The 25,674-nt window shown below is 43.4% G+C and overlaps 1 protein-coding gene across 1 annotated transcript in view; it reads right to left on the bottom strand.

Annotated features, from left to right (window-relative positions):
• Nucleotides 1-25,674, bottom strand: part of LOC310772375 (seizure protein 6-like) — a gene marked incomplete at both ends in the record, with an annotated part of 161,324 nt that overhangs the window by 70,050 nt on the left and 65,600 nt on the right. Inside the window, one exon of the mRNA XM_083632160.1 lies at nt 3,890-4,082. Within this exon, the coding sequence (XP_083488286.1) occupies nt 3,890-4,082 (193 nt within the window). The remainder of the gene's footprint in view (nt 1-3,889; nt 4,083-25,674) is intronic.

Genomic DNA, 25,674 nt, shown 5'->3' with positions numbered 1-25,674 from the left:
AATAATAGACAGTGGAGGTGCGCGTGAAGAGTCTCACTTCCAATTTGGGAACAGAGTTTTTATGCACAAGTTGGGAAGCAATTGTTGGAGACACGCCTACACACATCACGGGGCTCACTTCTTTCTGATAGGTAGACAAACATAGTCTGCTACAAAATTGGTCGACTGTCAACTTTTTGGAAGAGAGAATTGTGTGAAAAAGAGAATTGTCACATTGCCTCTTTTGATGGAAGTTGATTATTAGAGTGCATTATTTTAGTGAGAGTCTGTTAGTCAACTAGTTAGCATTATTGCAAAGTTATATACAATTATCAGGCTTAATGCTGTGTTGTTTTATCTCAGTCCTATCAATGTGGGTAGCTGTGATAGGATGAGGACAACAGAAGACCAGGGGCCGGTTGCACCAACTGGTCTTACACTGGTCTTAAGCTAAGTTGGTCGTAACTTTACGACCTACAGCTACGCCGGTTGCACCAAGACGACTTAAGCCTTATTTTCACTAAGACCAGGCGTAACTCCTACGCCTCGTCAGGAGGAGGCGTAGAGCCTGCCTGTAACAGAGATCTCCGCGGAGACCTTTTTGACCGTCATCGTCGTAACATCGCCAGTTCGCCGTCTTTGAAAGCACGACGTTAGATTATAACTAACTACTTGTGTGGCTTAGCCTTCCCAAATGTTGGCGTTAATTCTTTTAGAATTTAATACATAGAATTGGGAACGTTACATTCAATTTCATTCAGACTCCCTGACACTAATCGCCGCCGCCATTTTTCCCCGGGGCTTCCACAGGAGGAGGGGGGTGGGAGGAGGGAGGGTGTAGTGACGCACATACAGTAGTGGGTGACGGCGCGAGGCACATGTGGGCCAATCAGAGGGCATTCCCCGACAATTCACATGAACGCGCATTGCTATGACCAGCGTAGTTAAGACCAGAGTAAGTTGTGTTGGTGCAACAGGCGTAAGTCCATGGTCTTAACTAAGACCGACGTAGGAGTTACGACCAGGCATAGTTAAGACCAGTTGGTGCAACCGGCCCCTGGTCCCTCTGGTTTCTGACATTTCTGTAAATATTGCTTGTCCCATGTAATTACACTGCTGAAATGACAGCTCTATGAGTTCTCTTTCTCCTGGGTAGCATGGACAAATTATATCAACTATATATAATATATATACAATATATATAATTGATATTATATATATATATATATATATATATATATATATATATATATATATATATACATATTATATCAATTATATCAGCGCTATCAGCATGAAGTAGGGGGGGGGGATAATCATCAAGTTCAAAATTTCAACACACCCATTTGGGACTTGATTAACACTATCAATACAAGAACTTTGACACCAAAAGTAACTCTGTATCTTGAAAATAACCCCCCACCCCTTGAAAATGAAAAAAAGAACCCAAAAAGTGGCATTTTCTGCACATTCCGCCTGGTATGCATAAGCTATTCTTACTGTTTGACTATGTACTGTTGAATGAATGCTTTCAAACCCATTTGAGAATTAATAAACACTATTAATAGAAGAACTGCTACACCTCAAAGTAACTCTGTATCTTGAAAATAATCCCCCATCCCTCTTTAAAATAAAAAAAGAACACAAAAAGAGCGTTTTTTGGGCTGTTCCGCCCTCTGTATGCATTCACCATTCTTACAGTCTGCTAATACTAAAAGACTAAACTCATTTGGAAAACTTGATTTTATTTTTATTCCAAATACAAAACAGTTAAATCATTTTTATTCAGTCACATTGACATGGAAAGAACTTGAACTTGTCAGTCTTAAGTAGGACCTCACATTTTTCTTAGCCTTTCAAGACTTTCTTGGAATTTTGCATATTCCAGTGTGGTTCGGTCACTCCTTTTGCCTAGGTACGCCATGAGAGCATCTCCAAACTCCTGTGCCGTTTTCATCCTCCTCTTCCCACTGGGCAGTGTCACCTGGATTCTGAAGATAGGATCGACTTTAGGCAGAAGCGTGGTACTTTCTCTGGCAAACTGAACCTCAAGCTTCATCCTCTGCAGCTTTGCGTTACTGTTCAGACTTTCATCCACAAGGAACTTCTCAACTTCCCCACTGTCAGTGAAGGGGCCACCTCTAGATTTCAGTGTGCCCAGCATGTCTAGTCTCTTCCTCTCCTGTCTTTGAGCCATCTCCTGTTTCTGGTCTGCCCCACTCTCGAATTTCGCCTTCATAAGTTTACTCCAGTTGAGTTCAACCTCTCTTTTTGCTTGGGCTGCTGCCTTGAAACCTCTGAAGGACGGAATCTGTCCATCCCTAAGCTCCTGGCTCTTCTGTAAAATGATTGACCTACTGACTGCGTTCAGTGTGCCTAGCTTCTTCAGTCTGTAGTCCACCTTGCCACATTGTCTCTCCGTCCCAATGTTGTGCACAGGGGTGTCATCAATGTTACTAGCCTGTTCACTGACAGGGTAGTCCATTGGAAAGGTCTCCTCATCAATCCCATAGTCCCTCCTCTGCCTGGCCAGGACAGTCTGCAGGTGGGGCTGCATGAGATCTATCAGCTTTTTCACTTCATCCAAGTGTTCGGCAGCCACGTCTGACACTGAGTTCAGGACCTCCTCCGTGTAGGTCTTCTTTACGCTACGGAAAAGCTTGTCAGACACTACAGGATACTCAGGTGTTGTGAACGTAGTGTAGCTGTCGCTGATTGGCTCGCCCAAGCCTGTATGCAGTCTCCTGTAGAAGTCCCTGAGCTGAGTATGGGTAGCATCTTTCTCTATGGTTCTGGCATAGAAGGGCTCCACCAAGTGCACACCCAGGCAGGAAAACACCACGAGGACCACCTTGAGGTAGGGAAGCTCCATCACTTCTCTGAAGAGGCAGGCCAGGCGGTTGTTTATGTGAGGGTTCTGGCTCAGGAACTCTGTCAGATTGCCAAAGTGGTGTATTAGGACTGCTGCTGCCCTGGAGAGACACCCAAACCTGCTGTCTTTGTAGGAAAACAGCACACTGGATACCTGCCTTTGCTCAAGGAAGAGGAGGAATTCCCTGTAGCGATTCCAGGGTTTGTGGGCATACTCAGGAGCCACCAACTTGAGGCACATGTCCAGTGCCTGTCCAGCCACACTAGCATTCTTGCTGTCTACATCCAGATCCACCATGAAACTCTGTAGCACTTGCTCCATCTTCATATCAGCCTCCACCAACCGCATCACTTTATTCATGGCACTGCTGAAGCCCAGTGTAGTGTGGGTGCCACAAAAGATCTGCCCTGCTGGCACAAACCAAGCTAAATTATCATGTAATATAATATCATATAATAATATAATTATAATATGATATAATATAATAATTTTGTTAAAAAGGAAAAAACATACCTGCGACAACTCTGTTTGACTGCTTGTCAGATGGTGTGTTGAATATGACTGCTGCTTGGGGATTTCAACGGTTTGCTTGCAGTCAACCAGGAGCCACAATGCATTATGTAAATATACTTAGTGACATTAGAACGTTGCAACATCTGACAGGTGAACCAAAGTGTTCTCTTAAGATTTTATTTTATTTTTAATGATAAAAGGGGGGAAAAGGGGGAAAAAAACATGTACGATTTAGTTTTTTGGGTGGGGTGGGGGGTTTATTTCATGATGGGTACCAACTCCCAATACAAAATATCTCCCAAATGACCCAATGCACCATCCCTGAAGTGGGCGTAATCATTTTCCATTTTTTTTATTTTTAGGCCATTTATCCCCCCCCCCTAATGAAGGGTTTGTTTTTCAAGACAATTTATCAAAATGTTACCCAAATGTTAAACATACAAAGAATTCAATGTATCTGTTTTGGGCGAGATTGAGATGGCCAGTGTGTTGTGCTGGTGCCTGGTTTGCATGGTATTGGCTCACCTTGGTAATGCAGCAGCAGGGATCCAGAGTTGGACTGATGGTCACTGTGAAAGCGGATGGAGATCTGGTTGCTCCAGCTGCGAAGCACCAGGCCGCTCATCAGGACCGTCTCATTGGCCAGGATGGAGGGTTCTCGGCCACCCGTGTCCTCCAGCGTCACCTGCCCCCCCTCCAACACACTCGCATTCAGCACCTGAGGAAATGTTATGGAAGAAAATGTCATGGTCGCTCACCGCTTTAAAAACAAGTCTAAAGATTGGACACTGCATTATCAGGTAACAAATAATTAGCAGAAACATGTCCACCTTTCCCATTTTCCATTAGTGTGAATTCAACATCATATTAGGCATCCTTGATGCACTCTTCACTCCAAATTTGAACATAAAAAAATAAAAGAAATAAAAAGAAAGTATCTTCACACAAAACTGGTGAGTGACTGGTGACTTGTGAAGCATCAGCTCAGATGGGATTTTATTTCCTTAACTCCTTTAACTGGCACCAGGCGCCAAAGTACCTTTTGCATTTAAAACCATGTTGATTATTGTATTAATATTTGCTTTGAAAAAGGAGTCACTTAAGTTATATTACTCTGTTGGATTTAATCGATTATTTTTGATCACACTCCTGGATTGTAGACATGATTTAAAAATGTTGAGCAATAGTCTGTCTGGGTCATTCCACTCATGCTTTGTTGCACTGTGGTCTCATGTGCTTTAGTATTCAATGCCTTTATCAGTAGTTGAAGTTCTATGCTCCGACCTTGTGCCTGTAAGCTCTGACAGCAGTGCTTGATGTCTTCAACAGGTTTGAACAGCATCTGCAGCTAAATCTGGTGAAGGGACCTCAGGAGGATTGCATCTAGTTAGACCGTCTGAATAATGGAGCACTGACACGTTGTGGAGCAACAACATCTGATTCATTTAAAACTGCTATGTTAATCTGACAGCAGGTCAGGATCATTATTCTGTTTGAAAAAAGCAGCATTCACCTTCACCACAGTTTGGGAGACAGTCTGTGTGTGTATAGAGGGACGTATCATCAAAGCTAATTCAACAGTTTCTATTTCAAGCCAGTAGTGGAATTCATAGCATGTTGTCAAAGGTAATGCTGTCTTAGGTACAGGTTCTATCCCCACGTGTGCCATGAGGCAGAAAAAAGGGGTAGCCCTCCACAGGCTGATGTCCCCGGGGGGGGGGGGGGGGGGGAAAGCTCAGACAGTGGGGAGGATGAACACCTGCTGGCCAAATGGCAACGGCGAAATGAATGTGATGACGTGGACTCGCTGTCACTCAGCTGAAGGGGAACTGACAATGAAAGCAGAGAGGCTAATGGACACTCTGAGACTGAGCTTAGAGGTGACTCTTCTAGAACAATCCATAAGGTCGACTACTTTGATTGATTTGATTTTATCGCACCGGAATTAAGCACAACACAACCTTTTCTTCCTCAGACATGCAACGCCAACAGAACAGCGAACTAGAGCCAAGAGTCAGTATGTGTGTGTGTAGATAGATAGATAGATAGATAGCAGTCAAACAGCAGTATTACAGAGTGTAATACTGTAAAGGAATGTCACATGATCTTATACAATCACTGTTTCACTCTCTCAAGGGCAATGACAATGACAAAGCCTTAGGCACAATACAATTCTTTTTTTCATTTCTGCCTTTTTCTCTCCGAGTTAATATGGAAGGTTCACTGTTTTGCAAATCCGGTTACATCAGCTATAGGCATATATGTTCCTTTTTTTACTTCATAATTCACCTCACGGTTAGACTTTATTCATTGACATCCACTTGATGGATTTCTGTGCAAAGATTAAAGCTCGGTATGTATATAACTTTTGCACCTACAATCCAAAATGTACAATCATATTTATTTCTGAAATTATCAGTAAGCAGTGTGATTTGTTAATTTATAGCAACATTGACAAGCTTAAACTGATGTAATTAGAGTAAAATATTGCATCGTACTGTTTTTTGTCACCTCCTCCACTGCAGCAGGGACTCAGGGAAGACTATAATTTTCTACTTCTCACTTCCTCTCGTTCTCCACCTCTCACTCTTATTCTCTGATGTGTTTCCTTCGCCTCCATCATTATGTAAAGTTGTTGAATCGATGAGAGATGGCCGACATTCCACCATGGTTCATACATATTTCACTCAACATTCTCTCCACAAACATCAAGACAAAGGTCCTGCTGGCTAAAATCCTTTTCCAGAGGAAGTGGTGAAGAGCATCTACTGTACAGAAAGTAGCCTATTGTATATTGTGCACAAACAAGATTTTATTTTCCTTTTGTTTAAATAGAAATCCAGAATGTGATTTCCAATATATTTGATAGTGATTAATTGAGTGTAAATACACTGCTACAGGCACAACCAGTATGATCATAAGTGTTCAGACTTTACATTCAAAATATGTGGCCCTATCAAACAAGAAAAGCCAGAGAGGCTAGGGAAACATTGATTTTAACTATAGGACAGGGAGCGATGGCATACGTTTTGGGCAGTATCCCATTGAGCCAACTCACTAGAAGCCACACCATACAGTAGAAAGAAGAAATGTAATTTGAAAAAGTTCCATTTCATCTAAAAAATAATCCAGTTTATCTGCAGAGAGTGCAAAGCATTCAAGCATTGCTAAATTATACACACAGAAGTGAGTATAGAGAGCCTGGTATGGAGGAGGGAGGTCTTGCTGAAGAATTGTAATCAATGAAATGAAGTGAATGTTTTGTTTTGTGCTGATATTCACAATTGTACAGTAAAGCTGCTGAAAAGGTCAAATTAATCTGAATTTGGTACAGTAGAATGTTGGCAGAGGATCTGCACAGCTCTCTCTGTGGATTTCCACAAACGTATCATGGTTGAAAGACTGAACTTTACTCATCTATCACTGTAAATTGATATACAAAATACGACAATGAATTATGATAATTATATTTTCTGACTGCTAATTAATTCTGCTACAGTAGGGTAGATGTCACTTGTCACTTTTAAGGACACCACTGCTGTTGCTGTAGTAATCTTCTCATGCATTTTGTAGAAGTGTAACCTGTGGCTCCAAAGATGCGGGCCCTATCTTTGCAGTGGCCTTAGGCGCAAAAAACGCAAAGAAATGCGCCTTGCGCCTGCCTCGGGAAGATAGCAACATGGTTTTAGGCCCCGAAATGCGCTTTACGCCTAAGAGGAGTGGCGCAGTGCCAGAATAGGCCAGAATGGGCGTTTCGGCCTTAAATACCGGCCTAACGATATCTTCCCCTCTGGCGTTAATTTATCGCTTAGCGCTTTTCAAAACCAGGCCTTATTCAGTGCGCCGGTTATATTGTAATTGCGCGGAGCTCTCCTCTGCCATCTCACACTCTCTCCCCCTCTCTCTCTCTCTCACTCCCTCTCTCTCGCGCGTCAGACAGGCACAAAGACCAATGGAAAAAAGTTGTTATATCGTAGTTTTGAGCCCCTGTCATTCAGAGGCTGTTCTCTCCCCCTCTCTCTCTCTCTCTCTCACTCCCTCTCTCAGCATGCATTGAGGGTAATACATTTCGAGAAGAAATATTAACCAAATCAGCCTAAATTGCCTAAAGTGGTAGATAGAAATAATGTTTCTGTTCACACAACATGCAATTCTCGAACATTTCAATATTGGCTAAAATAAAACATAGACATCCAAACACAACCCTATGTGAAACATATATGTAACCTAGGTGGTATATATATCCCACGCAGATATAACGTGATTTAGATGAGAGACAGCCGCAACACGGCTGTACTCCGCTCCAACAAGACTTGGCTTACTTCACATCCACTTTTACAATAAAAAAACATTTATGTAATGACTTTACATAATGTAGGCTATATTTATGTGCATCATCTGCAGCACTGGAGAAGAAAAGGTAGCGAGAGAAAACAATATCATTAATCTCATCTGGACAAACTTTCACCAATCTAATCTCATCATGACATAGGCCACATAGGATAGGCTATATTTTTCTAGCCAATGCATTTAGAACATTCTTTTCACTTTGATCTTGCTATAGTGTAGCGTATTTACATGCTTGCAGTATTTAAACTGCAGTTAGATTGGTTTGAGAAGCATAATAATATGGAATATTATAGCCTATATGAGACAGACGGGAATGAAACAGGGAGGGAGGTGGGGAGCTCAGAGCGCTTCGGTCGGCTTTTCTGACCGGACTGGATCGCTCCGTGGAATTGGAGCTTAACACATTCACTGCCAGCCGTTTTTTCAATACTGTAGGTAGCTTCTGCCAAAAGTTTTTTTTGAGGATTCTGGCTCATCTTTCAAGAGCCGAGGATTCTTTTCTGCTAAGATTTTGTGAACACAAATTATCTCAAAAGAACTAATAGAATGTGTGCTTTCTATGTCTAAAAGAGTTTTTTTTGTGAAATTCGATAGAACAGTCACTTTAACCATTTATTTTTGGCGTAAGACGTCAGACATCTAAACAATAGTTTTGAACAGTAATTTCCTCCATAGCAGCAGGAAACCACCCTCTCCTTCAAACTCCTCCCTCCGTGGGTGTGTCTCTGGTGGCTTTGCAGCGTTTGTCACAAGCGAGGCTCTGCCTGTCTGTGCTGCCTGGCTGCTGGCGGCTGCTCTTTGGGCGAGTCTGCATGGGGCTCGTTCGTTTCGGTTGTGAGCTCAGCTGGAATGAAGCTGCGTGCGATTGTGGGCTTTCTGCCGGTGTTTCAAAGTGTGTTGCACGCATAATCTATTATGCAAATTTGCAATCCCCCACCACCAGCTCCCAGCGCGATAATGCGCGAAAGCGAAAGCGTTTTCGCCAATCCATTTTACAGTATGAGAATGGTTTCCTCGCGCGTTCCCCTGCAGTTTTGGCTCGGCTTTTTCTAGTCTGGAGAGCACTGTCGCCACTTAGTGGGTCGGTGGAATGGGTTGTACACGTTCGGTGGCTCCCATATTTATATAGGAGATGTAAAAGGGTTAGATCAACGTCCCACCGTCAATTTTTTTTTTTTTTTTTTTTTGACGAGTTGAGTCGTCATTGGCAGTCAACCGTTGGTTTCTGCTTGACGAGTTGACTCGCCAATGGCAGTGAACGTGTTAAAAGGGAAGCTTGTGATGCGTTTACTGCACTTCTCCAATGAGCAGGTAGTGCATAATTTTACGCTTAAAAGGCGTGGTTATAATGCTTGTGTAGCTCAGCCACCAAAATATCGAGTGGGCCGATCCAAGCCCACTAATCTGCGCTGCGCCGGGCGCTAGGCGCAGTTTATAGGCTGATGCAATGATAGAGCCAGCAGTCTTTGAATTCAAAAATATCCCAATGCAGGAAGAAATCGATTAAAGTGTCTGTTCTGTAAGGTTTGTTATCCAATATTAAAACACTCTGGCATTACCAACTTACATATCTCTAACACGCCTTTAAATGAGACTTTTGTGCCTGGTGTACATAACAAGGCATTTGCTCTTGAATGTAAACCAATAAGCAAACACACTACAGACAAATTCCTCATCATTTTGTACTAATCTGAGTGCAAACATGGCTGTTTTCTCAAACATTTTTGAAACAACTATGCTGATGTTGTTGATGTTGCTCTCTCTCAAAGTGAAGATCGTCTCTTGCATTTAAAAAACGATTCAACAGCCGACTGTTTTTTTCTGAACTTAACTGCTGCTAGCCAGCATCTTGTGTAGTGTACGCTCCTGAAAATCCTTATTTTAATCCATCAGTCCTTATAAATGCAGACCGATTTCATATCTGTTTCATCTACAACATTTCAGAGAATGTGGTATCATTAGTAGAGGTGATGGATTTTTTTTGTGTGGTTTTCATTGTCATCATACTATCCTCAGGATTATTAATACCCTCCTGATGAATGGATATTCCTGTAAGCTCATGTTTTTGCTGCTTGACCTAAGTGAAGCATTAAATATAATTTCATCATTGTTATTATTCTTCGCCATATGGCTGCATACTGTACATTAGTAACCCTGGTTGGGGATGTAGTTACTGGTATGCATCAGGCATCACGCATCAGTTGCCTGAACATGTACAGCTACACGAAACGAAGCCTTACAACGTGTCAACGAGAATGTTGAAATACATAATGATTAGAAGCCCTTAGGCCACAACCACATACTGTACATGTAGGTGTAAAGTTGTCAAAGGGAATTTCTACACACAATAAAGTCAAGGAGACTTATTTTCACTTATTATTGTGGTCCTCGTTAGTAAAAGGTAATGAAGGTCAGACTGTGGTATGACAACAACTTCCATTCACATACAGATGGGTAAGACAGAACACGGGCCTGCCACCACTTGGCATAAATATAGCAGGTAGGCATATGATGGACAGCTGAGCAGACAGTGGACATTTGGACTGGTGGATAGTCTGCCCCCAAAGGGTCCTATCATCTGTCATCCACCCTGGGACCTGTCAGAACAGCCAGGAACAGCTGTCCTGCCTCAATTATGACTCATTGGCCATGTCAGGAGACATCACACCATCTTATCTTCACCAGCACTGCAGCCAAAGACCCAGAGGGAGCAATGCTCCTTTCCTCTCTCTCTCTCTCTCTCACTGTCTCCCTCTTGCTCATACACATACAGTACAATACACACACATGCAATTGTACACACGTGTGCCCATGCATGTACACACACATTCATGCTCCTGTGGCCTATAATGAGAGCAGGCTTACAGGAGCTCCTAGCTGGGAGCTCTGCCTCAGCGGACATCTGTGGCACTGCAGATTTGGCTGACCAAGCACACTCCTGTACCAACATTATCAGAGGATGCCATCTCTAGTGTCTTGTTCCATTTACAGAAGTGTGTTGGGGGGGAGGGAAAACATAATTTAGTTAGTGTTTGTATGTATTAAGTCTTCCATCAATTGAAATGTTTGATTTATTGGATGAAATCTATGAGCAGTGCAAGTCATTTAACACTGTCCTCTGGGTAAGTGCTCTTTCAGTTTCTGCTTTTCTACTTCCTGAGACCAATCAAAATGAGACGAGTGCTCTGTGTGGAGGGTCATCTCTCTCCTCCAGCCAGTGTCTCTTCAATCAAACAAGTTTAATGAACAGACTATCTTGCAAGGCCAAAGTACCATCGGCAGACCTTGGACTACACCCAGAATACAAAAAGGTTGAGAAAAGTGATACTGTAGTTCCAAAGACTTGCTATATTTGCAGTAATTTATGTTGTAGCGCAGCAAGTGACCTGCAGCATGTGCTGTAGTGTCTAAACTTTGAGAGCGAACAGCTTGATGTTGGCTGTGCAGCCTATTTTTTTTATATCACATACGAACTTGTTACAGTATATGATTTAATATACATGTAGGTTATAGACCTTATGCGCTAACCCTGGACGCCACGCCACCATATTGTTGACATACCATCCTGCGCGCACACAGCGCTGCAGCTGACAACTAGTAACAGCATTATTGTCATTTCAGTTCCATTACAAAATAGCGATGGTAATGACAGCAATAAAAAACTCACAGTTGTTGTTTGTATGCTGCCGTTAATGCCTGTAATAAATAAACAAAAGAACGAGATGAACAGACTTTGCTGTGAGGAGCTGTCAGAAAGTTTCACCTGTCTCTCCTAACTATCCACACATCTCCTGTGCTGCTGACGTATCCCCAGTCTCGCTCCCTTCACGTCTGTGGACGGTAGAGATATAAACAAACCACGGGGACTTTATTGCTGTCATTATTACAGCCACGTAACGCAGGTCACCATCCGAACACAATTGGAACGATACAGGTAACGCTAACAGAGGCTAGCTTCCTATAAACGCTGCTCCACATAGGCTGTCACTTGAGAGCTGAAGCGCTATGTTGAGAATATGGCGGCGGTGGGCGTGCCCGTACGTGAGTGATGTCAATCGAATAAGGTCTATAAGTTATGATTGAATACACATGTACCTGTATAGACTATATGATTTAATATACATGTATAGGCTACAGTATATGTATATGATTTAATATACATGTAGGGTATATGTTATGATTTATCATACATGTACCTGTATAGACTATGGCCTCTATCGTCCCACCGGCCTTAACTTAGCGCTTAGCGCCAGGCGCAGCTCATATTAGTGCGCGTGGACCGGCGCACTGCCTATTCTCATGTCGGAGCTACACGTGGCCTTAAGAATTATAACCACGCTTTTAAGCATAGAATTATTCACACCGTGCTCATTGGATAAGTGCAGTAAACGAATCACAATGTCCCTTTCATGTTCCATTCCACGGAGCGATCCAATCCGGTAAAAGAAAAGCCCGACCAAAGCGCTCTGAGCTCCCCCTCTCCCTCTTTCATCCCCGTCTGTCTCCATATATATTATTAGTGGCCGGGCCAGCGAAGCGGCAGGGCCACTTATTGTATTTGCCTGTATTCTTCTTCTCCCGGGAAGTTCGACTTCCCATGCATGAAAACTAACCAAACTTTGCACAAAGGTCCAGTCCAGTGCCAAACGTATTTGACGCAAATTTGGGGCCAATAGTCCTAACGCTGGCACTACAGCGACCGTCTAAAGTTTCAAACTTTGAAAATTCATAAAAAATCAGGCATACGTGCTACGGCTTTGCAACTTTCACTGAAATGTGGGCCCAAATGAGGAGAAACTTTTGTACAATGCAACCTATGGCCAATTATGAAGTCTAAAGACGGCAAAACTGCAAAAACTGTAAAACTAATTAAACCCTACTCCTCCCACATTTTTTCTTCAAACGACACCGAGCACCTGCATCGTTAGACTGTCCTACACAAAAGTATCAAACAGATTTTCGATTGGTCAAAAATTGAGCCGACAGTGCATCAAAATGTTGAATTATGCCCCCATGTATAGCCTAATTGCCTTAATTACCTAGGGCAATTAGGTTGTATTTGTGATGTCACTGATGTCACTCGCCAAAGCCTTGAGACTTGCCCGGCCACGACTCATTGCTGCGCAGCAGCTATAATTCCACATTATTATGCTTCTCAAACCAATCTCACTGCAGTTTAAATACAGCAAGCATGTAAATACGCTACACTATAGCAAGATCAAAGTGAAAAGAATGTTCTAAACGCATCGGCTAGAAAAAATATAGCCTATCCCTGGCTGGATGTCATGATGAGATTAGATTGGTGAAAGTTTGGGCAGAATGATATCGTTTTCTCTCGCTACCTTTTCTTATCCCCCACCGCACAGGTAGGATGATGTAACAGCCTCTGAATGACAGGGGCTCAAAACTACGGTATAACAACTTTTTTTTTATCGGTCATTGTGCCTGTCTGACGCGTGAGAGAGAGAGAGAGAGGGGGAGAGAGAGTAAGATGACAGAGGAGAGCTGCGCGCAATTACGCACACACAGTAATATCCGCGGTGCACTGAATAAGGCCTGGTTTTGAAAAGCGCTAAGCGCTAAATTAATGCCAGGGGGGAAGATAGCGTTAGGCCGGTATTTAAGGCCGAAACGCCCATTCTGGCCTATTCTGGCACTGCGCCACGCCTCTTCGGCGTAAAGCGCATTTCGGGGCCTAAAAGCATGATGCTATCTTCCCGAGGCAGGTGCAAGACGCGTTTTTGGGGGTTTAACGCCAGTTTTAGCGCGTAAGGCCAGTGGGAAGATAGGGCCTATATGATTTAATATACATGTATAGGCTACAGTATATGTATATGATTTAATATACATAGGCTGAAGTATAATGATTTAATATACATAGGCTAAAGTATATGATTTAATATACATGTATAGGCTCCAGTATATGATTTAATATACATAGGCTACAGTATATGATTTAATATACATACAGTAGGCTACAGTATATGATTTGATATACATGTATAGGCTACAGTATGATTTAATATACATGTATAGGCTAAAGTATATGATTTGATATACATGTATAGCAGTGATACTCAACTTGCGGCCCTGTGTGGCCCGCGATGAAATTGCCCAAAAAACAAAAAAATAATTACAGTGCACCTGAACGCAACATGCAAGATACCCGCTGAATAAGTGTCCAAATGTCCATGTCATTCTGGCCAATACTCACACTTCTGTTATAGCATTTCAGTCTGGAACATGGAATATCTTTCAATAATCTATGATTGAGCTGCTAAATTGTCAAATACTGACGTCTGCTCGCTACCCAGGCACTTATGTATGTACTTAACCTAACTAACTTAACCTAACTAACTATCCGGCGTGCACAACATTGTCAGACTAAACTCCGGCTGACACCCCAAAAACCTACAATCCGCTACAGAAAAATGTATATTGTTTGTTTATTAACTGGCCCCTGGCCTTCGATCATTTCACGAAAGTGGCCCCCGGGCAAAGCAAGTTGAGTATCCCTGATGTATAGGCTACAGTATGATTTAATATACATGTACTGTATAGGCTACACTACAGTATATGATTTGATATACATAGGCTACATTATGATTTAATATACATGTATAGGCTACAGTATGATTTAAAATAGATGTATAGGCTACAGTATATGATTTAATATACATGTATAAGCTACAGTATGATTTAATATACATGTATAGGCTACATTATATGATTTAATATACCTGTATAGGCTACAGTATGATTTAATATACATGTATAGGCTACAGTATGATTTAACACGTTCACTGCCGTTGACGAGATATCTCGTCTTAAAAAATCCAACGGTTGACTGCCGTTGACGAGATATCTCGTCTTAAAAAAAAAAAAATTTGACGGTGGGACGTGGATCTAACCCTTTTACATCTCCTATATAAATATTGGAGCCACCGAACGTGTACAACCCATTCCACCGACCCACTAAGTGGCGACAGTGCTCTCCAGACTATTGAAATCCGAGCCAAAACTGCAGGGAAAAGCTTGAGGAAGCCATTCTCATACTGTAGGCGAAAACGCTTTCGCGCTGGAGCACAACTGGTGGCGCACAACGGTGGGGGGTTCCAAAAATAGACTGGGTGGAACACACTTTGAAACACGCAGCATAAAGCCCAGAATCGCAAAAGATTCATCAAAGCTCTCAACCGAAACCCCAAGAAACGAGCGAGCCCCATCCAGACTCGCCCAGCGGCCGCCAGCAGACAGGAGCAGCAGCAGCAGCAGCAGAAACGAGCTTGTGACATGCCCGCTGCAGCCAAGAAGAACACACACGGAGGGAGGAGTTTGAAGGAGAGGGGGGTTTCCTGCTGTTATGGAGGAAATTACTGTTCAAAACTATTGTTTAGATGTCTGACGTCTTACTGATGCCAAAAATGAATGGTTAAAGTGACTGTTCTATCGAATTTCACAAAAAGCCGTTTATCTCAGCTTAAATTTTCAGACGCTGAAACCATGCTGTATTCAACTGCTAATGCTTACATAACTACTAACTCTACAAACTAACTCTTTTAGACAGAGAAAGCACACATTCTATTAGTTCTTTTGAGATATTTTGTGTTCACAAAATCCTAACAGAAAAGAATCCTCGGCTCTTGAAAGATGAGCCAGAATCCTCAAAAAAAAACCTTGGCAGAAGCTAACTACAGTATTGAAAAAACGGCTGGCAGTGAATGTGTTAATATACATGTATAGGCTACAGTATATGATTTAATATACATGTATAGGCTACAGTATGATTTAATATACATGTATAGGCTAAAGTATATGATTTAATATACATGTATAGGCTACAGCAGGGGTGCCCAATACGTCGATCGCGATCGACCGGGTAGTGTGGTAGATCGCATGGCATTGAGGGGATTTTTTTTTTTTTTTTTTTTTTTTTTTACATAGTGCCGTAGTGAGGATGGATGATAGGCTAATAGGCCCATTTGCCACTTGATTGACGTACAGGTAGCCAGTCAGATCTCATCTATACTGCACATGCAAAGGTTAGCAGCCTATCATCCATCCTCACTATGGCATTTGCCACTTGATTGACGTACAGGTGCGCCAGTCAGATCTCGCTGTGGCAGCCAAGTTTGTATATATATATAAATAAATATGTTTGGTAGATCACTTTGACTTGGTCATTTTAAAAGTAGCTCCCAAGCTGAAAAAGTGTGGGCACCCCTGGGCTACAGTATATGATTTGATATACATGTATAGGCTACCGTATGATTTTATATACATAATAGGCTACAGTATATGATTTAATATACATGCATAGTTTACTTACAGTATATGATTTAATATACATGTATAGCTGCTACAGTATATGATAATGCTGCTCTTGTGTCTGACAGTGGAGTTCGTGCACGGTTGTAGGGGGTTGATTTTTTTTATATATCTGTTTTTCTTCTTTGTTTTGGTGGCTGTAATGCTATGGCTTGTAATTAATTGGGGCCAATTTATGCAAGTAGTGGTGTAATTGTTTGCCTCATAACTAGTGTCTTAGAGGGCCCACCTGGTTTTCTTGGGCCCACCCACACTACTGTATGTATGTGTTCTGTAGGCCCACCCACACTACTGTATGTATGTGTTCTATAGGCCCACCCACACTACTGTATGTATGTGTTCTGTAGGCCCACCCACACTACTGTATGTATGTGTTCTGTAGGCCCACCCACACTACAGTATGTATGTGTTCTGTAGGCCCACCCACACTAATGTATGTATGTGTTCTGTAGGCCCACCCACACTACAGTATGTATGTGTTCTGTAGGCCCACCCACACTAATGTATGTATGTGTTCTGTAGGCCCACCCACACTAATGTATGTATGTGTTCTGTAGGCCCACCCACACTACAGTATGTATGTGTTCTGTAGGCCCACCCACACTACTGTATGTATGTGTTCTGTAGGCCCACCCACACTACTGTACAGTATGTATGTGTTCTGTAGGCCCACCCACACTACTGTATGTATGTGTTCTGTAGGCCCACCCACACTACTGTACAGTATGTATGTGTTCTGTAGGCCCACCCACACTACTGTATGTATGTGTTCTGTAGGCCCACCCACACTACTGTACAGTATGTATGTGTTCTGTAGGCCCACCCACACTACTGTATGTATGTGTTCTGTAGGCCCACCCACACTACTGTATGTATGTGTTCTGTAGGCCCACCCACACTACTGTATGTATGTGTTCTGTAGGCCCACCCACACTACTGTATGTATGTGTTCTGTAGGCCCACCCACACTACTGTATGTATGTGTTCTGTAGGCCCACCCACACTACTGTATGTATGTGTTCTGTAGGCCCACCCACACTACTGTATGTATGTGTTCTGTAGGCCCACCCACACTACTGTATGTATGTGTTCTGTAGGCCCACCCACACTACTGTATGTATGTGTTCTGTAGGCCCACCCACACTACTGTATGTATGTGTTCTGTAGGCCCACCCACACTACTGTATGTATGTGTTCTGTAGGCCCACCCACACTACTGTATGTATGTGTTCTGTAGGCCCACCCACACTACTGTATGTATGTGTTCTGTAGGCCCACCCACACTACTGTATGTATGTGTTCTGTAGGCCCACCCACACTACTGTATGTATGTGTTCTGTAGGCCCACCCACACTACTGTATGTATGTGTTCTGTAGGCCCACCCACACTACTGTATGTATGTGTTCTGTAGGCCCACCCACACTACTGTATGTATGTGTTCTGTAGGCCCACCCACACTACTGTATGTATGTGTTCTGTAGGCCCACCCACACTACTGTATGTATGTGTTCTGTAGGCCCACCCACACTACTGTATGTATGTATGTGTTCTGTAGGCCCACCCACACTACTGTATGTATGTGTTCTGTAGGCCCACCCACACTACTGTATGTATGTGTTCTGTAGGCCCACCCACACTACTGTATGTATGTGTTCTGTAGGCCCACCCACACTACTGTATGTATGTGTTCTGTAGGCCCACCCACACTACTGTATGTATGTATGTGTTCTGTAGGCCCACCCACACTACTGTATGTATGTGTTCTGTAGGCCCACCCACACTACTGTATGTATGTGTTCTGTAGGCCCACCCACACTACTGTATGTATGTGTTCTGTAGGCCCACCCACACTACTGTATGTATGTGTTCTGTAGGCCCACCCACACTACTGTATGTATGTGTTCTGTAGGCCCACCCACACTACTGTATGTATGTATGTGTTCTGTAGGCCCACCCACACTACTGTATGTATGTGTTCTGTAGGCCCACCCACACTACTGTATGTATGTGTTCTGTAGGCCCACCCACACTACTGTATGTATGTGTTCTGTAGGCCCACCCACACTACTGTATGTATGTGTTCTGTAGGCCCACCCACACTACTGTATGTATGTGTTCTGTAGGCCCACCCACACTACTGTATGTATGTGTTCTGTAGGCCCACCCACACTACTGTATGTATGTGTTCTGTAGGCCCACCCACACTACTGTATGTATGTGTTCTGTAGGCCCACCCACACTACTGTATGTATGTGTTCTGTAGGCCCACCCACACTACTGTATGTATGTATGTGTTCTGTAGGCCCACCCACACTACTGTATGTATGTGTTCTGTAGGCCCACCCACACTACTGTATGTATGTGTTCTGTAGGCCCACCCACACTACTGTATGTATGTGTTCTGTAGGCCCACCCACACTACTGTATGTATGTGTTCTGTAGGCCCACCCACACTACTGTATGTATGTGTTCTGTAGGCCCACCCACACTACTGTATGTATGTGTTCTGTAGGCCCACCCACACTACTGTATGTATGTATGTGTTCTGTAGGCCCACCCACACTACTGTATGTATGTGTTCTGTAGGCCCACCCACACTACTGTATGTATGTGTTCTGTAGGCCCACCCACACTACTGTATGTATGTGTTCTGTAGGCCCACCCACACTACTGTATGTATGTGTTCTGTAGGCCCACCCACACTACTGTATGTATGTGTTCTGTAGGCCCACCCACACTACTGTATGTATGTATGTGTTCTGTAGGCCCACCCACACTACTGTATGTATGTGTTCTGTAGGCCCACCCACACTACTGTATGTATGTGTTCTGTAGGCCCACCCACACTACTGTATGTATGTGTTCTGTAGGCCCACCCACACTACTGTATGTATGTGTTCTGTAGGCCCACCCACACTACTGTATGTATGTGTTCTGTAGGCCCACCCACACTACTGTATGTATGTGTTCTGTAGGCCCACCCACACTACTGTATGTATGTGTTCTGTAGGCCCACCCACACTACTGTATGTATGTGTTCTGTAGGCCCACCCACACTACTGTATGTATGTGTTCTGTAGGCCCACCCACACTACAGTATGTATGTGTTCTGTAGGCCCACCCACACTACTGTATGTATGTGTTCTGTAGGCCCACCCACACTACTGTATGTATGTGTTCTGTAGGCCCACCCACACTACTGTATGTATGTGTTCTGTAGGCCCACCCACACTACTGTATGTATGTGTTCTGTAGGCCCACCCACACTACTGTATGTATGTGTTCTGTAGGCCCACCCACACTACTGTATGTATGTGTTCTGTAGGCCCACCCACACTACAGTATGTATGTGTTCTGTAGGCCCACCCACACTACTGTATGTATGTGTTCTGTAGGCCCACCCACACTACTGTATGTATGTGTTCTGTAGGCCCACCCACACTACTGTATGTATGTATGTGTTCTGTAGGCCCACCCACACTACTGTATGTATGTGTTCTGTAGGCCCACCCACACTACTGTATGTATGTATGTGTTCTGTAGGCCCACCCACACTACTGTATGTATGTGTTCTGTAGGCCCACCCACACTACTGTATGTATGTGTTCTGTAGGCCCACCCACACTACTGTATGTATGTGTTCTGTAGGCCCACCCACACTACTGTATGTATGTGTTCTGTAGGCCCACCCACACTACTGTATGTATGTGTTCTGTAGGCCCACCCACACTACTGTATGTATGTATGTGTTCTGTAGGCCCACCCACACTACTGTATGTATGTGTTCTGTAGGCCCACCCACACTACTGTATGTATGTATGTGTTCTGTAGGCCCACCCACACTACTGTATGTATGTGTTCTGTAGGCCCACCCACACTACTGTATGTATGTGTTCTGTAGGCCCACCCACACTACTGTATGTATGTGTTCTGTAGGCCCACCCACACTACTGTATGTATGTGTTCTGTAGGCCCACCCACACTACTGTATGTATGTGTTCTGTAGGCCCACCCACACTACTGTATGTATGTGTTCTGTAGGCCCACCCACACTACTGTATGTATGTGTTCTGTAGGCCCACCCACACTACTGTATGTATGTGTTCTGTAGGCCCACCCACACTACTGTATGTATGTGTTCTGTAGGCCCACCCACACTACTGTATGTATGTGTTCTGTAGGCCCACCCACACTACTGTATGTATGTGTTCTGTAGGCCCACCCACACTACTGTATGTATGTGTTCTGTAGGCCCACCCACACTACTGTATGTATGTGTTCTGTAGGCCCACCCACACTACTGTATGTATGTGTTCTGTAGGCCCACCCACACTACTGTATGTATGTGTTCTGTAGGCCCACCCACACTACTGTATGTATGTGTTCTGTAGGCCCACCCACACTACAGTATGTATGTGTTCTGTAGGCCCACCCACACTACTGTATGTATGTGTTCTGTAGGCCCACCCACACTACTGTATGTATGTGTTCTGTAGGCCCACCCACACTACTGTATGTATGTATGTGTTCTGTAGGCCCACCCACACTACTGTATGTATGTGTTCTGTAGGCCCACCCACACTACTGTATGTATGTATGTGTTCTGTAGGCCCACCCACACTACTGTATGTATGTGTTCTGTAGGCCCACCCACACTACTGTATGTATGTATGTGTTCTGTAGGCCCACCCACACTACTGTATGTATGTGTTCTGTAGGCCCACCCACACTACTGTATGTATGTATGTGTTCTGTAGGCCCACCCACACTACTGTATGTATGTGTTCTGTAGGCCCACCCACACTACTGTATGTATGTGTTCTGTAGGCCCACCCACACTACTGTATGTATGTGTTCTGTAGGCCCACCCACACTACTGTATGTATGTGTTCTGTAGGCCCACCCACACTACTGTATGTATGTGTTCTGTAGGCCCACCCACACTACTGTATGTATGTGTTCTGTAGGCCCACCCACACTACTGTATGTATGTGTTCTGTAGGCCCACCCACACTACTGTATGTATGTGTTCTGTAGGCCCACCCACACTACTGTATGTATGTGTTCTGTAGGCCCACCCACACTACTGTATGTATGTGTTCTGTAGGCCCACCCACACTACTGTATGTATGTGTTCTGTAGGCCCACCCACACTACTGTATGTATGTGTTCTGTAGGCCCACCCACACTACAGTATGTATGTGTTCTGTAGGCCCACCCACACTACTGTATGTATGTGTTCTGTAGGCCCACCCACACTACTGTATGTATGTGTTCTGTAGGCCCACCCACACTACTGTATGTATGTGTTCTGTAGGCCCACCCACACTACTGTATGTATGTGTTCTGTAGGCCCACCCACACTACTGTATGTATGTGTTCTGTAGGCCCACCCACACTACTGTATGTATGTGTTCTGTAGGCCCACCCACACTACTGTATGTATGTATGTGTTCTGTAGGCCCACCCACACTACTGTATGTATGTGTTCTGTAGGCCCACCCACACTACTGTATGTATGTGTTCTGTAGGCCCACCCACACTACTGTATGTATGTGTTCTGTAGGCCCACCCACACTACTGTATGTATGTGTTCTGTAGGCCCACCCACACTACTGTATGTATGTGTTCTGTAGGCCCACCCACACTACTGTATGTATGTGTTCTGTAGGCCCACCCACACTACTGTATGTATGTATGTGTTCTGTAGGCCCACCCACACTACTGTATGTATGTATGTATGTATGTATGTATGTATGTATGTATGTATGTATGTATGTATGTATGTATGTATGTATGTGTTCTGTGCCGCCAGTGGTGAGCAGAGGTGAAGATGCTTCTTATCACATCCAAACAGAAAGCATCCTGCCATGGCCTTCAACTGTGACCAGAGTCACTTCTGCTATCTGACAGCTATAGTCCCACATAACAGATGAACTCAGATAAAATGATCTGTATCATGCGATTAGGTTACTGTCTATTAGTGTAAAAATATAACATTTTCAATGGAATTCAGCCGACATACACACAATTCTCCAGTGAAAATGCCATCTGGTCACAGTATTTTTCCTGCACTTTCAAAGAATACCGGTATGTCAAAACATGGCAGGAAATCTTTTCACTTTGTTATTTTATCAGCAAGTATACAGTATGCATTTTGAATGAGCTAACCATCAGCAGAGGGCAGAGGCTGGCTCTCATTAGTCATTTACTATTGAAAACAGCATTTACAATGACTCACAGGAGCCATTGGTGCTGGAGAAAAGAACAGTATGTCATCATAATGATGCCACTCTACATGGTGTTGGAGAAAAGAACAATATGTCATCACAATGATCCCACTCTACATGGTGTTGGAGAAAAGAACAGTATGTCATCATAATGACCCCACTCTACATGGTGTTGGAGAAAAGAACAGTATGTCATCATAATGACCCCACTCTACATGGTGTTGGAGAAAAGAACAGTATGTCATCATAATGACCCCACTCTACATGGTGTTGGAGAAAAGAACAGTATGTCATCATAATGACCCCACTCTACATGGTGTTGGAGAAAAGAACAATATGTCATCACAATGACCCCACTCTACATGGTGTTGGAGAAAAGAACAATATGTCATCACAATGATCCCACTCTACATGGTGTTGGAGAAAAGAACAGTATGTCATCACAATGATCCCACTCTACATGGTGTTGGAGAAAAGAACAATATGTCATCACAATGACCCCACTCTACATGGTGTTGGAGAAAAGAACAATATGTCATCACAATGACCCCACTCTACATGGTGCTGGAGAAAAGAACAGTATGTCATCACAATGACCCCACTCTACATGGTGTTGGAGAAAAGAACAGTATGTCATCACAATGACCCCACTCTACATGGTGCTGGAGAAAAGAACAGTATACCATCACAATGATCCCACTCTACATGGTGTTGGAGAAAAGAACAGTATGTCATCATAATGACCCCACTCTACATGGTGTTGGAGAAAAGAACAGTATGTCATCACAATGACCCCACTCTACATGGTGCTGGAGAAAAGAACAGTATACCATCACAATGATCCCACTCTACATGGTGTTGGAGAAAAGAACAATATGTCATCATAATGACCCCACTCTACATGGTGTTGGAGAAAAGAACAGTATGTCATCACAATGACCCCACTCTACATGGTGCTGGAGAAAAGAACAGTATACCATCACAATGATCCCACTCTACATGGTGTTGGAGAAAAGAACAATATGACATCACAATGATCCCACTCTACATGGTGTTGGAGAAAAGAACAGTATGTCATCACAATGATCCCACTCTACATGGTGTTGGAGAAAAGAACAGTATGTCATCATAATGATCCCACTCTACATGGTGTTGGAGAAAAGAACAGTATACCATCACAATGATCCCACTCTACATGGTGTTGGAGAAAAGAACAGTATGTCATCATAATGATCCCACTCTACATGGTGTTGGAGAAAAGAACAGTATGTTATCACAATGATCCCACTCTACATGGTGTTGGAGAAAAGAACAATATGTCATCATAATGACCCCACTCTACATGGTGTTGGAGAAAAGAACAGTATGTCATCATAATGACCCCACTCTACATGGTGTTGGAGAAAAGAACAGTATGTCATCACAATGAGCCCACTCTACATGGTGTTGGAGAAAAGAACAGTATGTCATCATAATGATCCCACTCTACATGGTGTTGGAGAAAAGAACAGTATGTCATCATAATGACCCCACTCTACATGGTGTTGGAGAAAAGAACAGTATGTCATCACAATGACCCCACTCTACATGGTGTTGGAGAAAAGAACAGTATGTCATCACAATGACCCCACTCTACATGGTGTTGGAGAAAAGAACAGTATGTCATCATAATGATCCCACTCTACATGGTGTTGGAGAAAAGAACAGTATGTCATCACAATGACCCCACTCTACATGGTGTTGGAGAAAAGAACAATATGTCATCATAATGACCCCACTCTACATGGTGTTGGAGAAAAGAACAGTATGTCATCACAATGACCCCACTCTACATGGTGTTGGAGAAAAGAACAGTATGTCATCACAATGACCCCACTCTACATGGTGTTGGAGAAAAGAACAATATGTCATCATAATGACCCCACTCTACATGGTGTTGGAGAAAAGAACAGTATGTCATCACAATGACCCCACTCTACATGGTGTTGGAGAAAAGAACAATATGTCATCACAATGACCCCACTCTACATGGTGTTGGAGAAAAGAACAATATGTCATCATAATGACCCCACTCTACATGGTGTTGGAGAAAAGAACAATATGTCATCATAATGATCCCACTCTACATGGTGTTGGAGAAAAGAACAGTATGTCATCACAATGACCCCACTCTACATGGTGTTGGAGAAAAGAACAATATGTCATCATAATGACCCCACTCTACATGGTGTTGGAGAAAAGAACAGTATGTCATCACAATGATCCCACTCTACATGGAAATTAAATTACCCTGCTGCTAGGGTCAATAAATCGACAGCCATTGGATTCACCAGCTGCACTCTCGTCATTAGTTTGATAAAACTGGTTGGCACATACAGTGGCAATGTACCTACTTCATTGTATCCCATCTAAGATTTATGTTTCCAAAGACTATTATTACAATGTGAATAAGCTTGGTACAGCATATCCAATTGGTGTTTTGTGCATCTCCTGATAAAGCCATAAACAGGGAGAGTTATTGCAATGCCTTTTAAATGAAAAGGCTCTGTTAATTGAAAATTCACCTCTGAATAAACAGCCATGGCCCCTTCCTGTTTGCACAGTCTGAAACAATGGATCCTTACCAACCAGCGAAGTTTGCATGTTAATGAGGACGTAGCTACTGGAGCCAGCACTTCAATACAACACCAACTTGCCCATTGTCGCTGAAGTCACAGTTAAGCTGCCCATTTTAAGTTCCTGAACTCACCAAATGCCTGGCCACTATCTTCATAGATATGTTCTTTCCCACTGGAAGCTTCTTTAAGCTACAGGATGAGAGGTTAGGACCCTCTGAATATGAAACATGTTTATGAGATTAGATTCTTGCTTTCTGATAAATCAACTTGACTTCCTGAAGTGCCTCTTGGGCCTATTGGCATCTCAGTTTATTTGCAGCAGTACGCAGTTTTGCATAGATTTGAATTCATGCATTGCAGATTTCTCGTCTTATTTCCTGGCATGCATCTTTACTCTCCCCTCCTCATTCATGACACTGACAGAGTTGGAGAGCACAGTCGTCTGCCAGACAGAGTCTTCCCCCTTTCTGACAGCTAGCTGGGTGGAAGAGCAATTAGTGTCACCTGAACGCATTCCTCTGGAGATGCTAGACCCCATGAAAACTCATCTTCAGAAAGCCCTGACACCCTAAAAAGCTCGTCAAGATCAAACTGGCCTCCTTTATGTTCTGCCATACTCCCCCAAGGCACAACATGATGAAGGCTTCCTTCTGCCTCATCTCAGGTTGATTAAAGCCAGCCAGCCCGTCCTGGCCTCCATTAGCCAGCAGGGCTCCGTTTCCCTGTGACATTGTGCTGCTTGTCCTGCTGGACACCAGGCTCACAGACTGACCAAAACACTCT

This window comes from Poromitra crassiceps (assembly GCF_964638095.1).
Source record: "Poromitra crassiceps genome assembly, chromosome: 1".
NCBI lineage: Eukaryota > Metazoa > Chordata > Actinopteri > Beryciformes > Melamphaidae > Poromitra > Poromitra crassiceps.
Note: the sequence above shows the minus strand (reverse complement) of the source record. Positions and strands in the feature narration are given on the sequence as shown.